Source organism: Chironomus tepperi, unplaced genomic scaffold (assembly GCF_022539635.2).
Source record: "Chironomus tepperi strain 1889 unplaced genomic scaffold, CSIRO-AGI_Ctep_v1 contig_84, whole genome shotgun sequence".
NCBI classification, from domain to species: Eukaryota; Metazoa; Arthropoda; class Insecta; order Diptera; family Chironomidae; genus Chironomus; species Chironomus tepperi.
In genome coordinates this window covers 759,935-786,173 of record NW_027226206.1, presented here as the reverse complement: position 1 = coordinate 786,173, position 26,239 = coordinate 759,935, and the positions used below count along the sequence as shown (strand labels likewise).

The following is a 26,239-nucleotide window of genomic DNA, read 5'->3' as shown; positions in this document are numbered from 1 at the left end:
AAACATGTTGCCCACCACTGTTTTTAACTTAATCATTAAAAAAGGTCAATACCTGTAAAATTTCATTGAATTGAAGTAGACAAAAGTATTTTTCAGTGTATGATTTCTTAATAGTTTAATTTATGAATTTAATGCATATTTCAGAAATAAGAATGTTTATGAAATTTAAAAATGATACTTCATAGTCTCCAATAAATCACATAGTAACTCTTCTCCAAATTGTATTTAGCAACATGAAATTCCGTATCGGATTTTACTTTTTTTTGTTTTGTTAAAAAAATTGAAATAAACCAAACATTTTTTTGATTCCTTTTTTTCATGCCTTTTTTTTGAAATTCAATACATATTGATCCTTCACCGCAGCAGTCAGTTCCACTCTCTATAATTTTTAAAATAGATTTTTTTTTTGCCCACAAAAAAGTACTCTCTATTTATATCCATTGCATGTGAATTTACTGATGAAAATGTTTGTTTTTCAATAAAAAAGTTTTTATTTTGCAATTTGATATTTTCAATGGATATAAAGAGGATTGAAACCGATTGATAACAAAAACTTTTTTATGTTTAACAAGTTTTTCAATATTATTAATTAAATGGTGGATATTTGTCGACCAGGATTGTATCGTGATTAGACGACAGGTACATAGTCCGGGGTGAGGGGTCTCATACCGCCTCTGTTAGATGATTTGACATATGTTATCACAAAAATAACACCTGTTTAGTATAAATCTGTTAAAAAATCAATTAGAAATTCAGATCATTGTGATCCTGAGTTGCGTTATGGCAATTCGTGGATAATGATTGTTTAACGAGTTTGGGTGCGACAGACCTCAGCATTAAGTAGACCCACAGTTTAAAGTGGCATCAGATCCACTATCTTTGATGATATTACTGCCTGTAGCCTACAAAGGAAGAGCGTAAGCCACGTTTCGGCCATATAAGATTCGAGTAAGGACAAGACAAGTGAAAAAGTCTCCTGCCGAGTCTTGTACCCATGATCGAAAGATTGGTATTGCAATAATTAGGTATCGAAACAAAAACCTGTTTCACCGCGCTTGGATGGAATCCACAAGGAAAGAGACGCCCTGGTGCTCCAAAGGCAACTTGGCGTAGAACAGTAATTTATACAAGCTTTGTGATGTGGGCAGTAACAGAGTCAGATGGAAGGCCTCCTAGGCTCCAAGTCGGAGCATGGTTCCAGTTAGTAGCGAAGTACTAAATTAGCCGACCGAGCCCCTTTGTGTGACTCTGACTTGATGTAGGATCCAATTTAAATCCTGCACAATTACAAGTTCATGCCTCTCTGATGCCGAAGCGATAAGCCGACTTGTGCTCTTTAAGACAATTTTCAAATTAAAATGCGTTAAATTTCTCTTAAAGCATTAAAAATTCCAAAATATTCATATCCAAAACTTCCCCTTTTATTTTAATGATAATGAACTTTTCTTCCTTATTGTGCAGCATAAGAAGACGAGCAACAAAATATTCATCTTAATTTCTCTTTCATCATATTTTGCATTTTGGTCAAGATAATAGGATTGTGTGCTATATTAACAAAGAAACGCAAAAAACCCATTTTCATCAGTGGACGGAGTAGGTCAAAAGCAAAAAGGAATCTCATAAATGAATAACAAAGAAGCATCTTCATTCCCCCTTTTCATATCCCATCCACATATTGTATCTCATCATTTTCAATCCCCTTACTCTCGATTTTTTTTAGAAAGGCAGGAAAAAAATGAAATTTTTCTTCAAGTGTTGTTGATGCTGCTGTCGTAATTATGGACTATGATAAAAACGTACTACAAAAGTCAAGGAGATGCTCATTGCCGCAATTTTTCATGCGCTTGTAGATAAATGATTTAACCTCCCTCATTTCTTTCTGCTTCTTTGGAATTTCCTTTATTTTATTTTCCTTCTTTTTGTGATTCATTTACAGCTACGTAAGATTTTTTTGGATGTAAGATGCTTATGCTTTAATAAATACATTGAATAAAATTAAGGACTTTATATTGATTTAAGAAGGGATTCTTCTTCTGGATTGTTTATAATTTTTGATTATCTCGTGAATTTTTAAGAGATATTGAAGAGTTAGGAAAGTTATGATTTTGATTGGAATTCATGGCCTGCAGCTATTCAGAACATTCAATCCCTTCTTCCTAAATACTCTACAAATACGTTTGCACCAAAAGCATTTAAAGTATAATTTAATCTAGAGTGAACAGAAATAAATTAGATTTAGTTGAAGGTAAGTTAATGTCTAGTTGTGACTAGTTCTAACGGCTGTTAGTCTTACTTAGTTTCTTGGCTGAGGTGAACGATTTACAATTACCTCGCATAGGGAATGTCTAAAGACAGCTCTATCCTTCGAAAGCTTCTGCCAGTTCGGGATATTAAGGATTCTATCGTCATTTTCAGCACATTTAATTCAGGAATTCTTTGAACTATTTGCCTCCTAAGGACAAGTTTCCTGAGTTTTCATTCAGATAGCAAAATTCATTCTCTGTTTTACCTATAACTAGAGCGGCCATCTAGCACTTTTTTCAAGTTTCTAGCGTAATTTAACTAGTTCTTTGAATATTAAGACTCAAATTAGTCATAAAGCTCCCCATTAGTGTCAAACTAAGAAGTGTCCCGATTTTTTGCAAAAATCGTCTGGCCATCCTACCTATAACCTTACCTGGTTTACTATATGAAGCCAAAAAACCGAATCAAACCATTCAAAGCAACCCCCCTTCCACCAGGAAGTTCAACCCATCGATCAAAATCGTGTCAAAATCAGAACAATCCCTTAAAAATTTAAAAACACATAAATAATCAGCCATGAAAGTGAAACAAAATAAAAAGATTGAAAATTTGTAATAAATTCAATAATGATGGAGTGAACCCTCTCAAAACAGCATACAAGGGAGAAAAGGTTCAGCACAAAGTGATAATTTAATTACTTTACGGAGAAATCTTGTCCCGAGTATCAAATTTTCATCTGATAATCTTTAATATTTTCTTGGTTATTCTAAGAATGATAAAAGTATTCAGGACGTCTCATGTGTAATATATTTCATATATATTTTAAGGAAAATCCTCACACTTATCTTCTTCCTTGCCTTTTTTTCTACAAATAAAAATAAGAAGGATATTTTTCAGACACAATAAGGAAGAATCTCAATCCGATTTATCGCTGATCAAATTCAGCAAATATCTATTTCCTTATAGTTACTGTGATGGGTCTAGCATAAAATTATCTTCCTCCCACATATAGACACACATATTCATCATTTCCTTCATCGATGCTATTTTCCAATGATAAATGGATGGTTAACAATAAATAAAATAAAAGATAAGCATAATAAGGCACGATTGAGTGAAAATTAATAGACAAAAAATGACAATCAGAATTTGTAAGGAATTTTGAACAATTTTTTTGAGTTGTTTGATATAAAGTGTGGATTAGTGTTCAAATTAAGGTCAAATCAGGTTAAACTACGGCGGCCATTTGCTGTATTATTGCCGGGATGCAGCTGACTTTTCAAACTTGCTGCTGTAACCCGACAAAGCCTCAAAATGTTCCGAATTTTCAAGAAGTCAAGAATTCAATACAAACTTTGGTCAAGAATCGGGTCAAAAATCCTCAAGTCAACCTAGATTATAACAATGTTATCATACCGTATGCCGCGAGTATGACTAATGTAGTTCAAACTTGTGCAGCCCCACCACAATTGTTTGACGCTGAATTTATTTGAAAATGCCATAAACCGTTTGCAGTGAGCGGTTTCGACCGAGACTTCACACCAAGGTGTGACGTCGCCCAAAAAAGTTTGAGTCGAGACAAGTTGACTTGAACCATATCGACTTCGAGCTCTGGTAATACCAATATCGATTCATTGCCCTGAACCTTAAATTTGAAGTAAACTGAAGACAAATTCGGCACTTCTACATGTTTACATTTGCACAAAATACGCAGCTTCATATAAAATATTTTGATTTATTTATTTTATTGAATTTTTTTTTAGATCTTCCGATTCCATTTTCTTCATTCTCTCTTGCATGTAAATTTTTTCTTACTTCAGCCTTCGTCTATGATTTTTATTTATTTACCACCGAATAGGAATTGATTAGTTAGGGTAGAAATATGGATGAGATTTTAATGCGCATTTTCAAATACTTGTTCTGGATAAGTTCTTGACTTTGTTTAGCAATAAACCCTAACAGGCAAAGGGACTGGTTTTAAGTATCGATATGGTCTTTTTCAAGAATCAGACACTTCAATGAACAGTTCTGTACTTTTGAAGTGTTTGACCCTTGGTCTCTTTGTACCATAAAAGCATGTCATTTACCTGTTAGAAGAAACAGAAGTTTTCGTAAACGTCCATGGCGTAGAACTCTAGGTTTGAAGAGGATTGGGTAAATTTTCATTTTTCTGGTCATGTAACTCAACCGAATAAGTCGGAAAATAGTGAGTTGTAATAGTCGGACAATAGTGTTCCGCAGTACAGTGCGAATCTAGCATGGGGTCTTATTTTGCCGAGTCCGAATCGAAATTTGGAAGCCAGCAATAGAGCCAGCTTCGGACGACTCCTTTGGGAGGTCATGGATCACAACTGATCTGTACAACCAACGAAGTAAGTAAGTCGGACAAAGGATACTATTTTTCGACTTTTTCACGCCGTGTACTTTTCAGGTCAATTTGTAGAAGCACGCATCTTATGATTGAATGCATTTTATTGATGTTTGATGCTTCGTACAGTTCTTCATAGGACAGAGCACGAAGTCACCCATCATATTGTATGAAGAAATTGAATCGTCACTTTTTAAAATTCGAATTGACTTCTGGCTCTGTTGTAACCAAGGAAATGAAACATTTTAACTGAGAACTTCAAAATAAGTTAAAGCACAAACAGCCAACGTACAAGTAACTGTTTCAAAATGCCTTCTAGGAAATTTCAGCTAGAACAAAAATAGAAGGAATAAGCAGAAGAAAAATTACATAAAAGAGGGAAAAAAAACGCCAATAATATCAAAATACCATTTGAAATGGAAAAAGGCAACATCAGAAATGAGAAAAAGATATGCCATAATTTTACTTTTTTCTTTCTTCCTTCATTCTCTTTCCTCTGTCGATTCTTTTTGTTACTGCCAGAAGAAATTATTCTCCATTGAATTTCAGACTAAATGTGAAGGAAGGAAGGAGGCAAAAGAACTCTTTTTCGACCGCCGTTTACAGCAACCACACAACGCAAAAAAAAAGAAGCGAGTGGAATCGAATCGAATGAAAAGAAACAAAAAATTTATCGGATTTCGATACCAATGAACCGCATCTCCTTAACATCTTAACCAATTCCCTTCTTCTTTTTAAAGGCTATCATTTCTGATTCCATTTACAATCCCATCTCACATGCCACTCTTGCTCTTTCTACTCTTCAATAAATTTTCTTTTTATCATTTGATGTGTGTATTGATATGTAGCTTATCGTTATGAGCACGCACATTTTGTATTGGCTGTGGGTGATTTTTGAGAGTTTTTTTCTTGAATCTTGAGATGGACTCATTCGGCTATTGCTAAAGGCGATTGGAAGCTTTTGTGAAATTCTTAGCGATCGGGGGTCTATCGGGTAGGCTGTAAAGTGAAATGAATCAGCTCCTGTATGTCAAAAATAAATGACAAAGTCTTAATTCACTGTATCTGACGTCACAGTGCTCAATAGTTCGTCTTACTTCAATATATACAAGCCAATCTTTACTACTTGCTGTGTGCTGTAATGCAGTATGTCAGCAAAATGTTGGTCTGCTTCATGTTGACTGTAGCGCAACTTAACAATGGGTAAACCATGCTAATTGAAAAAGTCAACCTAAGGTCGAATTTGGAAATTTTTTTGCATATTTTTGTCTATTTTAAACGTTAATAATCATCAATTTTAGGAAATGATTGGTCTACAAACAAGAATTGCTCAATTAAACCTTGTTATTCAATGAAAATTCACTAAAATTAGTGAAAATTTGACAGTTATTTTGAAATTCAAACGAAAAAATAACGGCTTTTTCGACATGTCCGTAGCATGGGATAAACATTCAGAGAACAAGTTTCCAGTGGACAATCGAACCAAAATCAAATTAGATCCCCAATAGACATAGTGATATAGAAAACCCTAGCAGACAAAGAGTGTCCGTGCTCTCAAGAGCAAAGTAAGCTGATATCAACGATCGCGAGCATGCTCATCTAGTATCATTCAGCTAGCAAGCTCTGAGAAAGTGAGGAAATGCTAACCTAAATGAGCGTAAGATGAGCAACCTAATTGAAAATTTCCAATAATGTAAAATATGAAAAATTTGAATATGACAAACAATTTTATTAAAATTCAACATTTTTTACAAATTATTTCTTAAATTCTAATAATGTTTACAATGCTTAATTCTAAATTCAATTATTAAATCTTCAAAAAAGTAGTTCATCCACCTCCTCATATTATTACATTTATGTATGAAAATAAAAATACTTTTAAATCCACTGTTATTATCTTCTACCATTTTTTATATCATCCTCATCATAATCATATTTTTTTCTTCTTTCAATATCTCCACTCAACCATAATAGAGATGATCCCTTTTAAGAGCTTTCATGCTCTTTCTCTCTCTTTATTGCTGTTGTTGTTATTATTTGTGTTTTTTAAGACTTTTATCCTTGTATCGTTGAATCCACAAATCGTACCACTTTCCACTTCTTGAAAATCCTTCGTTAACGCTATAAATCGGATCATATTCAAGTGCTGTTGAGCTACGTAAGCGATCAAGTAGTACAAATGATGATGCATATGCAAACATACCACGTGGACAATATTTTACTTGATATTTTGTAAAATAATTCATAATTTTAATATACATTTCCATAATCATTACGATAAAAAAGCAAATAAAGAATGGAATTGACCATGATGTAGGCTTAATCTTAAATTCATCCATATCAGCATTGATTCGTTGAGCCAATCTCACCATATCGGTGACTGGTGTGTCATCAGTTATGAAAATTGGCATTCCAGCTATACTCTTTGGCTCATTTTTGAGTTTATCTTTTGCACAGATATGTGCCCATGCCGCATTGCCTGTGTTTTTTATAGTATGCGTGTGTGTGTGTGTGTGTGTGTCATCATTATTATTGAAGATTTATTTATGTAGATAACGAATTCAGTGATAGAAGCAGCAACACAAGCCATGTTGAAGAATTTTGATATGAAAAATAAGAGCAAAGTAAATAAATTATTCAAAATTGGTGGCTAAAGCGCATTTTACAATTCTTAAATTGTCCACAATTGAGGGTTATTGAAAGGATATCGATTAAAATATGCAAAAAAATTTAAATTTAAAATTTAATTATTTATTTAAACTATGACTCTAATTAAGTGCTGTCCAGACTGTGAGCCGTGATACATTAATGCACAACCGAATTAAATTGGAAATGCTATGTGCTGTTACGGTAGTTGCGTATCGTGACACAAAATGTTTGAGCAGCACTACACTCTAATCTAGTGTAGAACCAGAATGGCTTCCTCCCATCCCTAACCACATACCCTAACAGACAAAGAACATGCTTTCATGGTAAAGAAAGACCACTATGGTACCTAAAAGCACCATATTTGCCAGTTAGGGACATAAATTAAAAATATTGTCAAATTGCCAACCCAAATCTCATCTACCTCAAAATTACAAGCTAAAAGGCATCGAAAAGTCGTAGATAATAAAAAAGGTTCAAAGTGAAGATTCCTGTCATTTATCATGATTCAGTTTCAGGTATATATCTCTGTTACATATGTGCGAACATATTTCAAATATAAAATCATATTTCTACTGACGGACAGTCCCTTACGAGAGATGAATTTTCATCTCCTTTCACATGTCAACCATCCGTATGTGACATACGATATGATACATAAAAATCATACAATATGATATGAGGTTATCGAAAAGGACATTGAGCATAAAATTCTTAGTTTTTTTATTGTCAAAAAATTTGACTTGTTATCTTGTGCTGGAGAAAGTTTTTTTAAGCTCATTTGATATTTGTATGGCTCTGCAACTTATAGCCATATCATAATCATCATAGAATGTAGAATGGAACCACATGTGTGTAAATGATAATAGGAAATAATGATGATGACAGCAAAAAAGAAATGTCCGTTCATTATGATGTGTTGGATTTTAATGGCTTTGAAATTTTTAGGGATTTTTTGCAATTTCTATTTTTGATTAGAGTGTGGGATGGATGCCCGATCGGCACATATTGAAATGTTGCCACCACGGCGACGAGTTGGTCGTATACTTAAAGCCAAGTGGCTGCCACTTGGCAAATCTGGTTGTTTTCGCCAAGTGGCAGCCACTTGGCTCTAAGTATACGACCGACTCGTCGCCGTGGTGACAAAATTTCAATTTGTGCCGATCGGGATGGTTCTAGAGATGAATATCGTTATCATAGCCATCAACATTGAATTGAGTATCTTACCAACATATGTGCATTGCTTCTTTCCACCTTCAGCCATTCTTGGGATTGTTCCATTCCATTTATCAGCAAATTTCAATATTTTTGTAAAAAAGTGATTGTCCTCCTCACCATACATGCACGTCGGTCTCAAACAAACCGTCTTTAAATGATCTATAAAAGAGAATCAAAAGCATATAAATGAGAAAGTAAGCAATCAAAAATGACGAGAATAAACAACATGAAAGAAGGAAGTAGGAAGTGGAAAAGAGATGAAGATTATGATGATAAAAGGCAAAAAGAGCCTTAGACATAAATGACAAAATATTTCATCTCTCTTCTATGTCTCTTCATTATGACATTGACATTGCTTCGTTTTTTGCAGCGAACGATAAATGCTCGACAAAGATGATGATGATGATGATGTCGTCAAATGAAATATTTTTCCTCTTTTTGTGTCTGTTTTCTTTAAATAGAAAGGATAATGATTCGCATAAAGAGAGGACTGGATGAATTAGGATTAATTTAAGCAGATTTTTGTGAATTTTCAAGAGTTATGCTGTCCGGAAAGGCGCTTGGGATGTCAAAATTGGGAAGTAGTGTCCTCAATCCTACAAAATCTAGTTCAAAGCTAGATCCACACTTTCCTGGACAGCCTGAGAATGTAATTGACATCAAAACATAGTTTTTTGGTACAGCTGCAGTTCCAACATTTCAAATCCCTTCCCAAAACATCTCAAAATTCTGACAAAATTCCCACAACGACGAAACTTAAAAACGCAATAAATTTTCTTTTGAGATTTCCTTCATTACTCTTCATCTATCTGGGAAAGGAGAGAAATTGTCACAAAAGGAATGAAATTAAACCAGAGAGAAGATGAAATGGATGCAGAACATAGATACGGGTCGAATCGCATTTTCTGTATTATGACGAATGAGTCTTGTTTAAAAAAAAAAGTAAATTGTGCTAAGATTTTTATGAGCTTAGTGTCTACTTATTTTTTTGAGAACGAAATGAAATCCTTAAAAGGATATATTTGTGTGTGAACTGTGCTGGATGTCTGGCTCATGGATGGAGATTTATGGCAAAATATTTTACAGAGTTTTTATGGTGCAGGACTTAATTCTTTTAATTTTGAGATCCACCTGATTTAATAATTTTCATTAGCAACACAATTTCTAGTCAGACGTCTTAATGTCTTCAAGTTATTAATTCAAACCCGAGCGGTACAGACCAAGCAGTCGTCACGATGCTGTAAGGTCAGCCTGGCTCTTGTCGTTTACATAACGACGTGCCATCCCAGACATGACTACCCTTATCCAAATGAGTTTGTACATAAGATAACCTAATAAATATTATTGAGAATGCTCAACTTTGTGACCATACTCATGAGCATATTCCTTGACTGTTCGGGATATAGTATTACTCTAGAGACTATATTGCACAACTCGGAATAGTTCATTAACCTCTAATTTCTACTTTGCTGGGGGAATTAAGATATGCGTGCAGCTATCAAGATTTAGTTCTGTTATTATTGTTCTTATAATTTGGACAATAGTCCATAAATACAATTTTAATTATTTTCTATTGAAGCCCCGATTGAAGCTAATGACCTGCTTAAGATGTTCTGTTCAGAGAAATGGAGTGGGAGTAGATGATTGATGTACATTTGAATATTAAGTATTCAAAATTTCGGGTATTTTTGGAGAGTTGCGTGATCAGTGACGTGACTATTGTTCCTTTACAAAAAAATACTTATAACATTCAAAAATAGAAGATGCCAATTTATGATCAAACTTCTGAAATCGCATTGATACTACATCTTGCCCACTTGGAATTGGAAATTGGCAAGAAATTGACCAGCTAATAAAGCTAATTTTAGACGACATCTGTTAGAGTCTATGGATCACAATTGATTTGCATGGCTAGTGAAGTAAGTAATAGCAAGTAAATGCTCCAACTTGCTGATAGCAGTTAAAGTCAAGAGCAACAAGATGCAACGAGCTGCTTTCCCGCGCAATTTGGACATCATTTGATTCATCAAAGACATAGGTATTCTATAGAGGCTTTAGGATGGTACAACAGATCATCGCTTGCAGCTTCGGCATGATTTTAACAATACCAATATATTCAATTCCGCTGTAAAATGAATTGAAATCAGCAGTAAAAGAACAATTTTGTGTTTTGTCGTTGATATGGTGAACCGCTGTTCTAGTGACATTGTGCTGTTCAGGAATATTTGAAAAATTTCGTAATTTCTTTACCTGAGCTGCCGTAGAAAATGGTCAGAATCAGACGTCTTCGCGTTTTACCGTCAACGCAACAGATTATTAAGATATAAACTGTGCTGTTCGGGTTACTAATCATTCAAACACTCTACGACATTAAATACTCTTCAAACTAGTTCTTATAGCTTCTCATTTAAAACATTTTGACATAAAAAAAGAACTATAAAGCATAAAACTTTTTAATAACCCCCATAGCACAACACAAAACTATATAAATTAATTCATATCGAAAATTTTAAATTATATGCCATAATTAATCATCCTTTCCTCTCCTCATTACCACATGCAATGGAATCATAATTTTTCAACCCTAAAACAAACTTTTTTCTTCATTTTTCATATCACAAATATATTTTTTTGCTCATTATCGAAAAGAGGGATACACAAAAAAATATTATGGAAAATGTCAAACAAACCCCACACAACAACAACAAAAAAGTATGATTTGTGGGGAAGAGATGCATGTATATAACAATAAAAAAGTAGCGTGAGTTTGCATGATGCTGGTTATCGGTAAGAAATAGAGCAAAAAAAGAAAGAAAGAATTTACTCGAGAAAATCATGCACCATTAATCGAGTAGTAGCCCATGAGCTACACACATTTATAGCATGAAGAAATTGCTACAAAAAAAGTAAAGTTTTTTTTTTATTTTTCTCGAACAGAATCGAAGGTCCCTTGAGGGCGCTCACACACAAAAAAGTGAAAATACATTAATGGAATGTAGTGTAAAGTCGAATGGAAATGTTTTCAGTGTTTAGTGGAGTGTGAGGAAAGTAATAAGAAATACAATATAAGTAACATGGAGGCAGAGGCATGAAGAAGAAGAAGAATGAAAATTATCGACAGGAGAGAGCTTCAAAGCTGCTTATACAGAGCAACACAAAAAAACGAGAGTATAACCAATTGCGGGATAGATGCGTGAAAGTGACCGGAAGCAGAACACATATTTATTGTGCAAAAAGGGTCCAATTATCCTTTAGTGGCTTCCACAATCTATGGATTAAATTCTCCTCTTCAATTTCTAATAGTCTTAAAGTTGGAATGAAAATACATTTGTAAATGGAAAGAAATTGAGTTTGACTTCTGTTTTTTGTGCTGAATTATTACTTTTGAAGCTGAATTTCTGGTGATGGTTTTGGGATATTTTGTGCATTTTGTCCCATTTTGTCAATTTGTCATTTGTTGAGTTTTGGATTAAACTGTTAACGGTAGATTTGAGTACCTATCTGAATAGCACATGTCGTTTAATCAATCGATCATCAGGCACAAGGTCTGCGTAACTTTGGTACAGTGATTGGCAACCTGTGTGGCGCGGCACACTATGAAAGGCTGCCGAAAACTGCTCTGGTATTTTGACGGACTTAAACCAAAACTGGTACCAAATCAGATTCATCCCGGTCTGAGGACGGATTTTGAACTGATAAACCGACTTGAGTTGTTCAGGCTATTTTGCACTGGTCGGTGGGCTAGACGATAAGCTGAACACCCTGAATTTAACTTCGTCAAAATTTCTTACAAAACCCTAAGTTGACTAGAATTTTAAATGTCAATATGTTAATTGACTTCGATAGTGCTCGATTGAAGTACCTCAATTCCAATTTTTGGAAACATAACTTAAAATATTTTGAAGCAATTGTGCTCTCCTGGAGAGAATAAAGCAAAATTTTGTTTAATTCAGTGTAGAAACTCCAAAAATCATCACTTCGAATCCTCAAATAAATCAAATTGCAGGAATTTCAGGAGTCAATACAAGTGATTATGAAAATGGCCTGTGAGTATATTGGTTCAATTTCATATGCACAGAGACTGATTCAAGCCATCATTTTATTTAAAGGATGCTTTCAATAATGATAATGATTCTCATAATGCTTTCGAAATTTCAATCATTCACACCCTCAAATATTACACGAGTGGACAAAAAACGTTTTAACTAGTTGATGGCAAGTTATTGTCCAGTTGATGACTAGTTCTAACTGATTTTGTTCACTCAGGTTTCAACTAATAGTAAATATTGCATAACTAAAATGCGCTTCCAATAGAAATCTACATCAAACTACTGTTTCATTGATTGTATATTTCTATTGCGTTTCACATTCTATCCTAAATACTTTAATGATTATTTCTGCCTTGACAGCAGGAATGAAAAATAATTTTTAGCTTTAGAAATAAGAATAGAAGTAAAAATAAGAAAAGAAAAAAGTCAAATGAAGAAAAAAAAGCCAGCAATAGAATAAGGGAGACGGAAATGTGTGTAATTTACTATGTCATTAATTGAAGGAACGTTAACGACTTTAACGATGAGGGCGATGTAGATATATACAGTAGAGTATTATGTTCGTATATGTATATGTATGATTATGATATGGATCTTAATGTCACAATAACAATAAAAATAATTTAACATGAGCATAATGTATTTTTTTGGGTGGAAATGAGAGAAGAAACAGGAACACAATGTGCCTTAAAAATTACTGAAATGTCCTATAAAATATTAATTTTTTTGAAAAATCTAAGCCTGCAAAAATTTTCATTCCTCAAAATTGCTCATACATATTTTAATATAACATCTGTCTAAACATCATTTCCTACTTCCTAAATTCATTTTCTATGTACACTTTATGTCTCCATCCTCAAATCCTTCATTTTATATGAAATTTAATATAAAAAAAATTGTAAATTTTCTCTATTCTTATTTTCACAGGAAATTTTCTTCATGAATTGTTCGTTTGATTAATAACAGATGTGTTAGGGATTAAATTTCCTTATCACACAAATACATGTACATTGACTTACTTGAATGATGAATGAGACGATGTTTTTTATACGTTACATGATATTGATTTTAACGCATATTTTTGACACTCAAATTTGGATTCCAAAAAGTCGATTTTTTATGAATCTTGTAAATTTTATTTGCAGTTTCAAGTATATCCATCCCAAAATACGCAATTCAGGTCAGATCCGAAGACTGGCTTGATTCTAGCATAGTGTCAAATTTAAATCAACACCAAATCAGAGTCATGTCAATCTAGGGTCAGATTATTAATCAATTAACTATTTATTAAGGTTCGGTCCAAAATTTCAGACCTGAATTTTCTATATATTATATGCACTAATCTTCGTACTATTGTACTTTCAAATCCACAGATCTGTACCTTAACAGCCAAATAACATGCTTGCATCAATCGCTTGCTCACCTTAAATATAATACATGACGATGTTTGTGAGCATTGCTCTCAGCATCCTCTGCTCATGAGAGCAGATTCTTTGCAAGTATACACGACAAACTGACTTCATTTCCAACACATCCAACACTTTAATTTGTAAAAATGTGTGCACAAAATGTGTCAAAATCAAAATATGTCGAAAAGTCTTTGTGTCCATTGGAAAATGTTGTTATTTTACTGGACTTTTTCTGTTGTGTCATGTCTTTTTCATTTTTTTTTTCTTCTCCTACTTCTTTTATAACATTTTTGGCACTCCTGCTCTAGTTGAAAGATTTGGAAAGTTTTTTTATAACATTTTTTTCTGGATTGTTAATGTCATGTATAAGGAGTATTAACTAAATGGTACTAGATGCATGGATGATTAAACATGGCAAATATACGATAGGCCAAAGAACTCATGGAAAGAAGCTGTCGATAGAGATAGTGTCACACTTGAAATTGGTAATTGGCAAGCGGTAGCCAGTGAAAGATCCAGCTTCAGGCGCCGACTGAGGAAGGCCATGGATCACACTTGATCTGTGAGGCCAGCGGAGTATTTAAGTAAGTAATATACGATAGAATTAATTTTAAACTTATAGATTGCTTCCTGTAAAAGCAATAATTATTCATGAAAATTGATTGGTCCGATGAGATTCAGAGTTCAAAGCTAAATCTGCATGATTTCGAATTTGGTCAATTGACGGAGACTGTAGAAACAGCATTCAAGTTGTGTCGGTTGGGATATGCACAAAATTGCATTTTTAGACCTTAAAATTGAGTCAAAATTAGCTTTCAAGTCAACTTTACGTCGTTCACGTCAACATGGCGACGTAAAGATGTTCTGACCAATACGTTGCACTTCTCGGGTTTCTTGATCTAAAGTGAGTCCCCTTAAACATCTTATCAAGTCTCTCAAAATAGCTGTCGAAGTTAAATGCGTACATCAATCGAAATATACAAAAAAAATCATTGTAAATCGAGAAAAGAAGGCAAAAAATAAACACAAAAGCTAAAAAAAGGAGAGACATCAAGCAGGAGCCATTAACAAGGAGGAAAAAAAAGATGTACAAAAGGAAGTAAGGACAGAAAAAATGAAAAACCGTAATACGAGAAAAAGGAGTTAACAAGAAAAGGGATTTTATCTCATTAAAATATAAATACGACGGGACACGTATCCTTCCAAAAATATATATATATATATGCTCATACGAATGTGTGTACGTATTTCGACCTCTCTCTATCTTTTGGGACTTAAAACCTCATAACAATATAAAAAAAAGAAGGAAGTTGATAACATTCATCCGAGTATTTTCACTGTCCTCGTCTTCAGAAACTTAATACCATAAGATATTTAGATAGAATTTATATAAATAAGATGACCTTACCTTCGCCATTCGCCAACTTTCGTCCGTATGATGAAAGGACCATTTTTTCAGCTCTTAACTTTGTAGCTGGAAATCCAGGAATAATGAATTGACTATCAGTTGCTGGTGTTTTTGCCTTATTTTCTGTTTGATTTATAATTATCGAGAATGTTCCTTGACCCATGTATGTTGCGCTGGAAGTAATGAAGTTATTCAGTTATAATGTTAAATAGATATGACTTAAGAATTTATAAGAAGAAGTCCCTCATCAGGCAAAGAGCATTGATGGACTAGAAAGAACACTAAGCTATCTAAAAGCAGTCTCTTGGCCAGTAAGAGAGTCAGATGGATGGCCGTTTATAATAACCTAGGCTCCAAATCGGAGCATGGCTCCAGTAAGTAAGTAAGTAATTGAGATAGTTCCTAATTTGAAATAAGACATTTGGCAAACGGTAACTAGCGATAAAGCCTGTTTCAGGTGAGCGCTATAGACCCATACAGACAATGAGCATGCTTTAATGGTACGGAAAGACCACTAAAATACCTAAAAGTGGTCTTTTTCTATTTTAAGGAGAATATCATGGATCAAAATTGATCTATAAGGTCAGTGTAGTAAGGTTAGGAATTAAAGGAATCTGAATCTTATTTTTAGTGGGCATCGCTTTTAGATAAGATGACTTTAAGTAATTTTTAGAAAAAATTTGAAATTTTCTGAAAGAAATCATAGATTCTTAAATTTTCAAAGCATATCCCGAATAGTACAAATCGGTTTATCGTTTTAAAATCCTGTAATAAGCCAGCACGACTCTGACTCGGCTTAAATCCGGCACCTAGCCATAATCGCCGGTGTGGTGGCACATCTTGAATCGATTAACCTTCATGTGTTATTTATATTGTTACTGTACACCTGAGCATCTTCCAGACTTCCTACCAACGATCCTAAATATGTTCTTTTCCTAACAAAAACTTAATCTTTTCCACTCAAATAATTGGACATAAATTGGCAAATATCGAACATTTGCTGACTTTATCAAAATCCTGAATACTGCCAAAATATCAAAGAATTTGATAAACTAATCTCAAAGAAATAGCATGAAGCAATAAATCAAAAGACCACACCAGCACAAAAAGACAAAGTACAGACAAAATATCGACATTAACACCCCTACATCCAAGAAAATTTGTCTTTTTTAAGGAAAAATGAGAGGTAAAAGTTGAAATGATGTGAATGAAATGTGGCAGCAAATATTTTTTATCTCCACTGTACGTATGAAGATACACAAAAACTTTTCTTGCCCATTTCTTTTCCTCATTCTTATTTTGATAGGTATGCGTATTAAAGTAGGAGTTTTGGGTGATGTAGAATGAGTCGAGATAGTAAAGTAAAGCAATATAAAATGAAAATGTAGCTCATGTATTTTGAATGATGAACAGATATACGCATACACATATAGTTTTGTGAAAATTGAAGGGAAAAAATCAAATTTATCAAATTTTTTTTTCTTTCTTCCTTTCTTGCCTTCCATGAACGGTCATTTCACAATCTATTTGCAAATCTATCTCTCGTTCCTATATTCTTTGCCCCTCTTTGCATGCATAAAATTTATTTCTTAAAAAAAAGAAGTGAAAAGGAAAGAAATGACCGAAAAAAAGGTCATAATTCAAGGTACAATGAAAATAGGCTGAAAATGGATGTCTATGTGTACATACATCCGTATTATATACTTCTTTTTTTCTGGTGATATGATAAATTTATCGACTGTGAAATGCTTTATCTCAGAATTTAGTTCACGTAAGTATCTGCTGAAATAGGCAATAACGGTGCCTGAAACTACAATATATTCATATAAATATGGCAATAATATTATGCTCAATGCTTATCACATCCAAGGTAATAATCATCAAAATGAGTTGGGAATGCTGGATTAATGGTTGTTTGACTATAGACTGCGCAGTTTTAAGGGTAGAATTTTCGAAATTCTGTCTAATTTAGGATAAAAGAGGTAGTCAGGATGGTCAGAGGAGCATCAGTCTAGTAGGGTCGTTTACTTATTACGTTCAGGATGAGGAAGAGCTGGTAAATCAAGTGAGCTAGGCTCTAGAAGCCTAATGCATAATCTATAGTGTACGTGGATCTTTGTCTCGGAATTCCTTGACAAAACCCAAGCAAATTGAATATTGCCCCAAACCCCCCTTTAGATGCACCCTTGCCTACCATTCAATTGCTTCGCACAGTTCTGTACTTGATGTACTTAATGTACTTATATGGAAAGTACAGCATTGTTATTGTATGGAAAGTACAGTAAGTACAGTAAGTACAGTAAGTACAGTAAGAACAGTAAGTACAGTAAGTACAGTAAGTACAGTAAGTACAGTAAGTACAGTAAGTACAGTAAGTACAGTAAGTACAGTAAGTACAGTAAGTACAGTAAGTACAGTAAGTACAGTAAGTACAGTAAGTACAGTAAGTACAGTAAGTACAGTAAGTACAGTAAGTACAGTAAGTACAGTAAGTACAGTAAGTACAGTAAGTACAGTAAGTACAGTAAGTACAGTAAGTACAGTAAGTACAGTAAGTACAGTAAGTACAGTAAGTACAGTAAGTACAGTAAGTACAGTAAGTACAGTAAGTACAGTAAGTACAGTAAGTACAGTAAGTACAGTAAGTACAGTACAGTACATTAGAGTGTCTGACCCTTGCCAGACTCTTACAGACGACAGACCAAACCAAACCAAACCGACATAATATCATGAAATTTTCAAGCATGTCCACTAAGACTGAATATATGAGCATCAACATAAATGAAACAAAAAAAAAAGGAAAAAAGATGTGTTGATGATAATAATGAAGATCTAGAAAATAAAATAAGACACAATACTTACAATGAGACCAATGCAGTGCTCGTGTAGATTAGATTTGGTACATTATGTCTGATACACAGATCAATTATCGTTCTCGTTCCTTTTGTGTGTTTATATCCGAAACAGAACAAAAAAAAATGGACACAAGCACATTATTGAAATGAAACCAATCCAATAATTTTTGCGTGTGTAGGCATATCCACAAAATGAAGAGCATTAAGGAGGATCATGAAATGGATTTATTGAAAATGGAAATGAAAAAAAAAGTAAAAAATGAGAAAGTTTCTCACTATTATTGACTGACTGCTAGATGTTTACATGCTGCAAAATAACATTTATCCACACAGACACACATGCACACATACACAAGTCAATTCCAAGACGACCCGAAATGAAAAGAAATGACCATAAAAAACAGAAAAAAAAGCTAAGAGACCGTCATCAAAATAAAGGATTTACAATGTTTGTGATTGTCCTTTCGAATGTAACATGTACATCCATATACATATATGCTCATAGTAAAGGATGTGTCTAATGTTTGAAGTACACTAAGTTTATGTTATGGTCGATGTATCTGCACCAGATTAAATATTTTCCCACACCATTTAAGCTCTCTCGTCTCTCTTTTTTTTGTGTCCTTTCTATGTTGCTGTTGGCTTTAGGAAACGAATGTTACTGCCGTTTTGCTGCTTGTGCTGGTTGATGATTACATTTTACTGTCGTCATTCTACCAGCAAACCAAAGTTGTTTCATTTCATCTTCAAATCTATTTTGTTTGACTTTTTTTTCTGCAACTTCTTGCTTGAGTATTTTAATTTACTTTTATTTATATGAATTTCGCATTTGTTTTGATACAAAAGAAATGAATTGACTGTAAGTTAAGGGTGGTTTACTTCTATATTTATGCTGTATGTTGCATGACTTTGAATATTCTAGCTTTTGTCTGCCATTATCCTTAAAATACAAAAATACCGCTTTTAGGTACCATAGTGGTCTTTCTGCACCATGAAATCATGGTCTATGCATGTTAAGGAATAAGGCAGCATTAAGGAATATCTGACATTACAAATCATGTATACACTCAACAAAGTTATTAATTTTATTATGTTAAAGTGCAGTGGTACTTTAATTTATTAAAATTTAATTCCATCATAATTAAGCCATCAACAATTCTCTATGGTCACATAATAATCATTAGTTGTTCTATCAAATGGATAAGCAGTGATTCTCAAACCTTAATGATTATAAGACATTAACCCATATTCCTGGAATTTTGCGAAACAACTCAATAGACAGAAGTAAGGACAAGTTGAACTTGGTTGGAAAATTGATTATGCTTTCCCGAAATCCCGGTCTTCGAAGATTTTCGGATCCGAGAGGGGATCGGAACTGAACCGGGAGATCCCGGAATTTCCCGAAAAAAATATGTACTAAAGAGTACGGTGTCGGTATCGAGAAAGCATAAAATTGATTCAGAATTCGCAGGACCAGAATTCGAAGTCGGCTTGTTTTGAGTAGAGTCGAGTAGTCTCAAGTCGACTTCAAGCTCTGTGCAGGACTCAATTGTCGTGGTGTCTCCACTAGAATTTAGACTTCACTTTTTTGTAGCCCCTACTAGCCTCAACTAGAGGCGCCTTTTTGAAATTATGGAGTCTGAACTCCTAAAGTCCTCTCAACTCCGACTTGAAAATTGTGAAACTTGTCATAAAAGATCAAATTTTTTACTAAATGAACAGTCGATAAGCTTGCTTTACCGCCCTTAGCTAGAATCTGCAAAGGATAAGGAGTCCTGGTGTTCCAAAAGCAACATGGCGTAGGACGGTAATGAAGGAATGCCAGTTAGATGTCAAAACTGAGAATTTGTACGATCTTTGTGTTTTGACCAGCAGTAGAGTCAGATGGAAGTCGGAGCATGGCTCCTGCAAGTAAGTAACTAGTCGACTAATCACAGTCTATTCCACTTGGGAAGAATTCAATCCCAATTCGTGTTAAATAGCTAAAAGCTTCAATAGTATTCCTAACAAGCTACAACATCTTATCAAACTTGAACCTTTTAATAATTTGGATCTTTGACTCAATCAAATGACTTCAACATATTTGAGAATTCATAGTTTTCAGACAGCAATCAAAAACTATAGTTTCATGAGTCATTCAGCACCACATGACACGTTTATTATTTCAACTATTTCCACAATAATAACTCATTATCCTGAAAATTCAAAACACAAAGCATATACAGCTTGTGAAAAGAAGTAAAACTTCCTGTGGCTTTCCGCTTCATTCACTAATGTGTCGACAATTAAATATGAATTATTAAAGGTACATTTCTAATGTTATCTGTGTATGAAAGGTTTACTCTTTTGGACACATCATCTAATTGGTCAATTAGTCAACGACCAGTGCACACACAATTTTAGATTTTTCCTCATCCTGAATGTGAAAAAGTCATCGTCAACATCACATGTGTGTGCGAATGATAATAATGAAGAGCAATTCCAACAAAAAATACTCGAAAAGTATAGGGAGTGTGGAAATCCATGACAATTAGGAACGGGACAGGGAGGGTGAATTAGAAAAAGGTAAAGTGGTTGAACAATTAAAAGATATTGTTATAGAAAAATATGTATCCATTCCTAAACAACATGAAAATGACTTAGCCACATGACCAAACTGACTAAATGAATGTATGAATGCGGATTTTAGGGATTGAATGCGGTGCTATCAAAGAGTCATTATTGTAACATTCATAGATTGATTATCAGATATATACACACACTCCATGCCATATACTCGTATTTATTTATTTCATTTTCAAGCTGAAAAATGTTGAAATACATTCTCGACCACAAAATTGTTCTATGACAGAGTCCAGTCTGGATGTATGTATACAAATAAAAAGGCATCCAACTGCAATTCTAGTGAAAAATATATTCAGATTTTCTGAAATAATCTCTTCGATATTTTCACATTCGCGTTCTTTTATTCTAAATCTGACCACATAAAATTCCACATTTACACATACAAATAGCTTACAGCTTAGATTTGGAACAGCATCAATTCTAGTTCATATATTGATTCATGTATTAAAATTTTCTATATCTCTGTTATGTTTGTTTGTTTAACAATAATAAAAATACAGCTTTGAATGATATTTTTTGTGAAGTGCATCGACTGTTTTGTTGAGTATTATGATGGGCTGAGTGGGAATCAAAGGAATTAAAATTGGTTTTCGCTTACTTCTAACGGTATTATTCTGTTTTTTGTATGAAAATATTAACAGGAATTTTAATCTTATGTTATTTAATTGGCAGTCAAACATTTAATGTATAACACTCAGGCTATATGTTCTACTAAGGCTGTGTTACTTCCTGGACATTAGCTTAAGGCTCAGACACTTTTCTGGATAAAATTTGCAATGTATTTTCAAAATTGAGCATTATAAACAATTTTCAGAATCAACGTTGGCAGGACCATGTGAGTACGGATTCGAAAAGTCCAAAAAGAAGCCTCCATTGAATGCTAAACTTCAAAACATGTGGAAGTGTCTCCATATTAGAGCTTTGTTAACTTTTACCGGGGCCTTGACTTAGCATCAATCCTGCAAATATCCGCAGAATCTCGCGGGTATTTCCCGCGGGTTTCCCGTTGTGTCCTTGACTAACACCCCATCAATAAACAGATTCTTAAAAAGCTTGTTTTAAGCAAGAATATAGTCAAAATATGTAAATTCATGATTGATTAGAGGTAGCTAAAGTGTAGAGGTAGCTTAAAACTACTTTTGAACAGTCTGGTTACTAGAATAGCCATTAGAATAAAGCATCAAAGTGAGAATAATAGGTTTGACCAATAAAATTTTATTGAGAAAGATGTGAATGGAACTGAATTATTGTTTGGATGATTGCCCGAACAACAGCGTCTATACGGCTGCTAAAAATAGGCGGCTTCCATTTAATGATAATAAAAGAGACTTATCGGAGCCTTTAAAATTCCGTTGGGAGACCATCCTTAATTTGTATTGCTCGGGATCTGACTCAATAATTATCTATTTCAATTGCTTTATAAAACAGGCATTTATCAGCTAAATCATAATAAACTTATAATGACAATATCCAAATTCTATCTAAAGGCAAAGCTGTTATCCTTTAATCCTATCCAAAATCTAACAAATAGTGACCAAATTGAAATAAAAAAGTTTACTCTAATCTCGTATATTTTAATCATCTCAAAAAACCATTTAAGCTATTAATTCTTTTATCTTTTGATTTGCTTGATAATTGAGGAATTATTTAGATTTGACAATGAAATTTTTGTGCTCTTTTTTTTGTCAACCTAGACGGAAATAATAAAAATATTAATAATCCTCGACAATTCTCAATTTATATTTCATAATACAAAAAAATTTAAAATTCAATTTCTATCTTTCTTCTTTTGGTTCCATCATATTCGAAATGATAATATGGTAAAATTTATAATGGAAATTGCTTGTCAAATGGAAATTTCTTTCCCTTCCCTCAACATTTTCATATCTCGCTGGTGCTTGCAAAGATTAAAATACAATTTTCTGTGCGGGTTTTTTTTTCGAGTTTTTGAGTTGAGATAACAAGAATTATTAAAATTAATGAAATGAAATCAAAATATGTTTCTAAATTGATTAACGGATTATCAGTTGTTTCTTATTTTGTTCCATCGTTGCCCTTTTTGATGGATTTCTTCTTTTTTTGAAGGATTTCATTTTCCATTTGATTACTTTTGGTGCGGTTTGATAGGCAGTTGTTGAACTTTTCAGAAAATAATTGTTTTTGTTTGAAAAGAATTGAGGGATATTTTTGAAGGTTCTTATCAGTTTTTGGCAGGATTTAGGAGTATTAGGCTAGTTAATTAAATACAACTTGGTTGAACAATTTGCCAACAATTTAAAAATTGTTAGTAGATTGTCGATATTCTTTTAAAAAAACCTTAAGCTATTCAGATCTTTGGAGATCCGGGGTTGCATTAGGGCAATTCGTAGCTAATGATTGTTTAACGAGTAAGGGAGCGCCAGTCTACTGCACTCAATAGACTAACAGATTATATTGGGATCAGAACCACTTAATTAAACTATTAAAGACAGTCTAAAGTTGGCACTATCTCCGAGCAACATATTTCGACGAACCTCACTTTTCAGTGTAAAAAAGTGTCGAAATTAGCCGTCATGTTGCCGTTAGGGCAACTTCCTGTCTTGCCGTAAAAATGGCAACATAGCGTTACTCTAGCAAACATGTTATAATATGTTTCATGGCTACCCCGAATTTTATTTCGAAATTTTCCATTACAATTTTATAATAAAATAATGTAAATGGATCAAAAAACCAAAAAAGACACACTGTAGACACCAAAAAAGTCAACAGGGATATGTATATCATCCCGAAACAAAGGAAGAGGAAAAATGTGGTGTTCATACATATTCAAAATAGCTTCCTAATTTCATGTGGCTTAAGAGTCCTCAATACCGTGATTTCGAAGATTTCGCTTATATCCCGGTATCAGTATTCGCCTTGGTCTCGGTCTCGTTCTCAACCTCGATCTATGTCTAGATCTCAATCTGGGTCTTGGTCTCAGTCTCGGTTATGAAAATTCATTCGGAAATTCATCGAAAACGAGGATTTGGACAACTCTATCCTAGCATGAAAAGAACATGCTATCAAGAACAGAGGAAGGCATAAGCAACGCTCACGAGCATGCTCATCTGGTTTATTTAAGGAGAACAAGCTCTCTAAAGCATGCTCTTTGTCTATTAGGGCTAGCGTGTCTTCCAAATGGCTGTTAAATTTTCATCTAGGGCTAATGGTATATAAATGAAATTGTCAGCATTCTTGCAGTCCAGGAAACAGTAGAACTAAGCTTTAATAAATTTTGTTAAATTTAATAGCCAGTAATCAGCACAACCAAAAATAAATTACAATAAAATCCATAATTCAATTCTATTTTCATTTAAATTACATTATTTGTGCTTATTATCTCACATGACATGTAATTGTCAGCATTAGATTACCATTGCGAAAATATATCCAATAACAATAATGATAAATAATCGTGTTATGATTCCTAAGGCATCAAAATAATTTGATCATTATAATATTTTATTTCAACACTTTATTGAATGTAAACAAATTATAATGATAATAATTTCAATAATGAAAAGGAACGAAAATTATCATATTGAATTACAAAATGCTACTATTTGATTATTATTATAAAACTCAATTACTTTCAGTCATACCAAAAAAAATTCAATTACATTACGCAACGATGTGAATAATTAATTTAAAATTATTATATTTTTTGGGTGGGATTTAAAATGATTATAATATTCCATCCCTCATTTTTCATCTGATTCTTTTGTTTTTTGTCAAATCTTTTTTTCTCAGAAATTTACTGACGGAGGATTTTCAGGAAGAAAATTGTATAAGGAGATGATAAATCAAATTATGGAAATGTAAAGTCAAACAATTATTAAAATGAAATGTCAATAAAATTTTAAGTTCTTTTTGTTAAAATGTCAAGGATCTTAATAGTAATGAGGTAGTTATTAGCAATAAATTGACTTAAAATTATCATTTAAATTGGATTATTGATTGATGTTTGTAATATAGGATAATATGTCTTCATTATTTTCAAGATATACCATGTAATGTTATGCATTTTAAACTTCTAAATTATCAAGACTGGCACTGAATTGATCAATAGTTCTGAATGTTGCATTAATTTTAATTTCTTATTCTAAATACTTATTCTTCCCGAGTGAACAACTTGATGTAATGTCTCCCAAGCGACACAAATGAAGAATGGTCCGCCAAGGAGCTTTTAAGGCTCCGCATAACCTCTTTTATTAACAACAAATGGAGGCCGTCTATTTTTGACAGCTTTAAGATTATATTAGTGTTTTATCGTCTTTGAGAGAAAGATTCTCAGAGTCATTTCTGGCTTTAAGAAGGAAGGAGACTTATTTAAGAGCAGGAGCAATATGGAAGTGCAGTTCTTTAAGGACGCTGACATACTAAAGCGAATTAAAATAAACAGGCTTCGATGGAGAGGACATGTTATTAGAATAGCTGTGGAAGCTCCAGTAAATAAGGTCTTAAAAGTAGACTTTGCAGGTGGCAAAAGGTCACGTAAATGGCCAAAGAGATCATGGCTTGAGCTGGTTTTATGCGACAATTGAGTAAGTTCAGGGATCATAATTGATCTGTATGGCCAGCGAAGTAAGGAAGTAAAAAAAGATGCCCAACGGAGACTTCTTTCATTTGATGTTAATAGAAGAGTTCTAGAGGAGCCTTCTTCATTGGTGTTACTCGGATCTAGTTGATCTAGCATAGTTATTGCTTTAGTTCCACAAATAAGTCACAAACTTAAACCTCAGAGACTCTGAAAAATCGCAATTTCGTGCATAAACACGTCATAGTCAATAGTAAATTTAATCAAGGAGAAGAAAAACTAACGGAAACAGACCTGATTCTAAAAATAAAAATCAACCATGTTATTCATAATTCAATAACAATTAACTCCCACGATAATCTTTCCATTTCCTTGTATTAATTTTTTTTTGCTATATTCTCCTGTGGCATTAAAGTAGTCAAAAGAAACTCATTCATTTAAATTAAATATATATTTTTGGGAAATGAAATCAACATCGACCCACTCTGTTCACCTGTATAACAAAAAATCATAATAAGCAAATATTATTATGTTTTGGACTGTTTCCTTTCGCTTTTGTTTCTGTTATGTCCCTCGACAACCGAAAAAGTGAATTTATTTTTAGAATGGAAATTTCTTCTTTTTTTTTGGCGAAAATAAATTGACGTGATATTGAGTTTGTGGATAGTTTTGGAGGTTTAAACGCATTTTTGGAAGTGTTGCTCTTGAAATTGAGGACTGACAAGCTTTAGAGCTAGATTCAAGAGACATCAATGGATCGTGATTGACCTGTATGGCCAACTAAGTAAGGATAGGTACGCAAAAGCAGTTTTAATTGCCTTACATACCGTACAGATCAACTGTGATCCATGACTTCTCTTAG

At 33.4% G+C, this 26,239-nt stretch overlaps 1 protein-coding gene across 2 annotated transcripts in view; it reads right to left on the bottom strand.

Annotated features, from left to right (window-relative positions):
* Positions 1-6,412: 6,412 nt before the first annotated feature.
* LOC139085838 (NADPH-dependent 3-keto-steroid reductase Hsd3b4) overlaps positions 6,413-26,239 on the bottom strand; it is a 60,256-nt gene continuing 40,429 nt past the window's right edge. For both annotated transcript variants that reach the window (XM_070634007.1, XM_070634009.1), the window contains exons 5-8: positions 18,205-18,283; positions 15,343-15,515; positions 8,486-8,635; positions 6,413-7,091 (exon numbers count right to left, since the gene is read on the bottom strand). In XM_070634007.1, the coding sequence (XP_070490108.1) occupies positions 6,646-7,091; positions 8,486-8,635; positions 15,343-15,515; positions 18,205-18,283 (848 nt within the window). In that variant the 3' untranslated portion in view covers positions 6,413-6,645. The remainder of the gene's footprint in view (positions 7,092-8,485; positions 8,636-15,342; positions 15,516-18,204; positions 18,284-26,239) is intronic.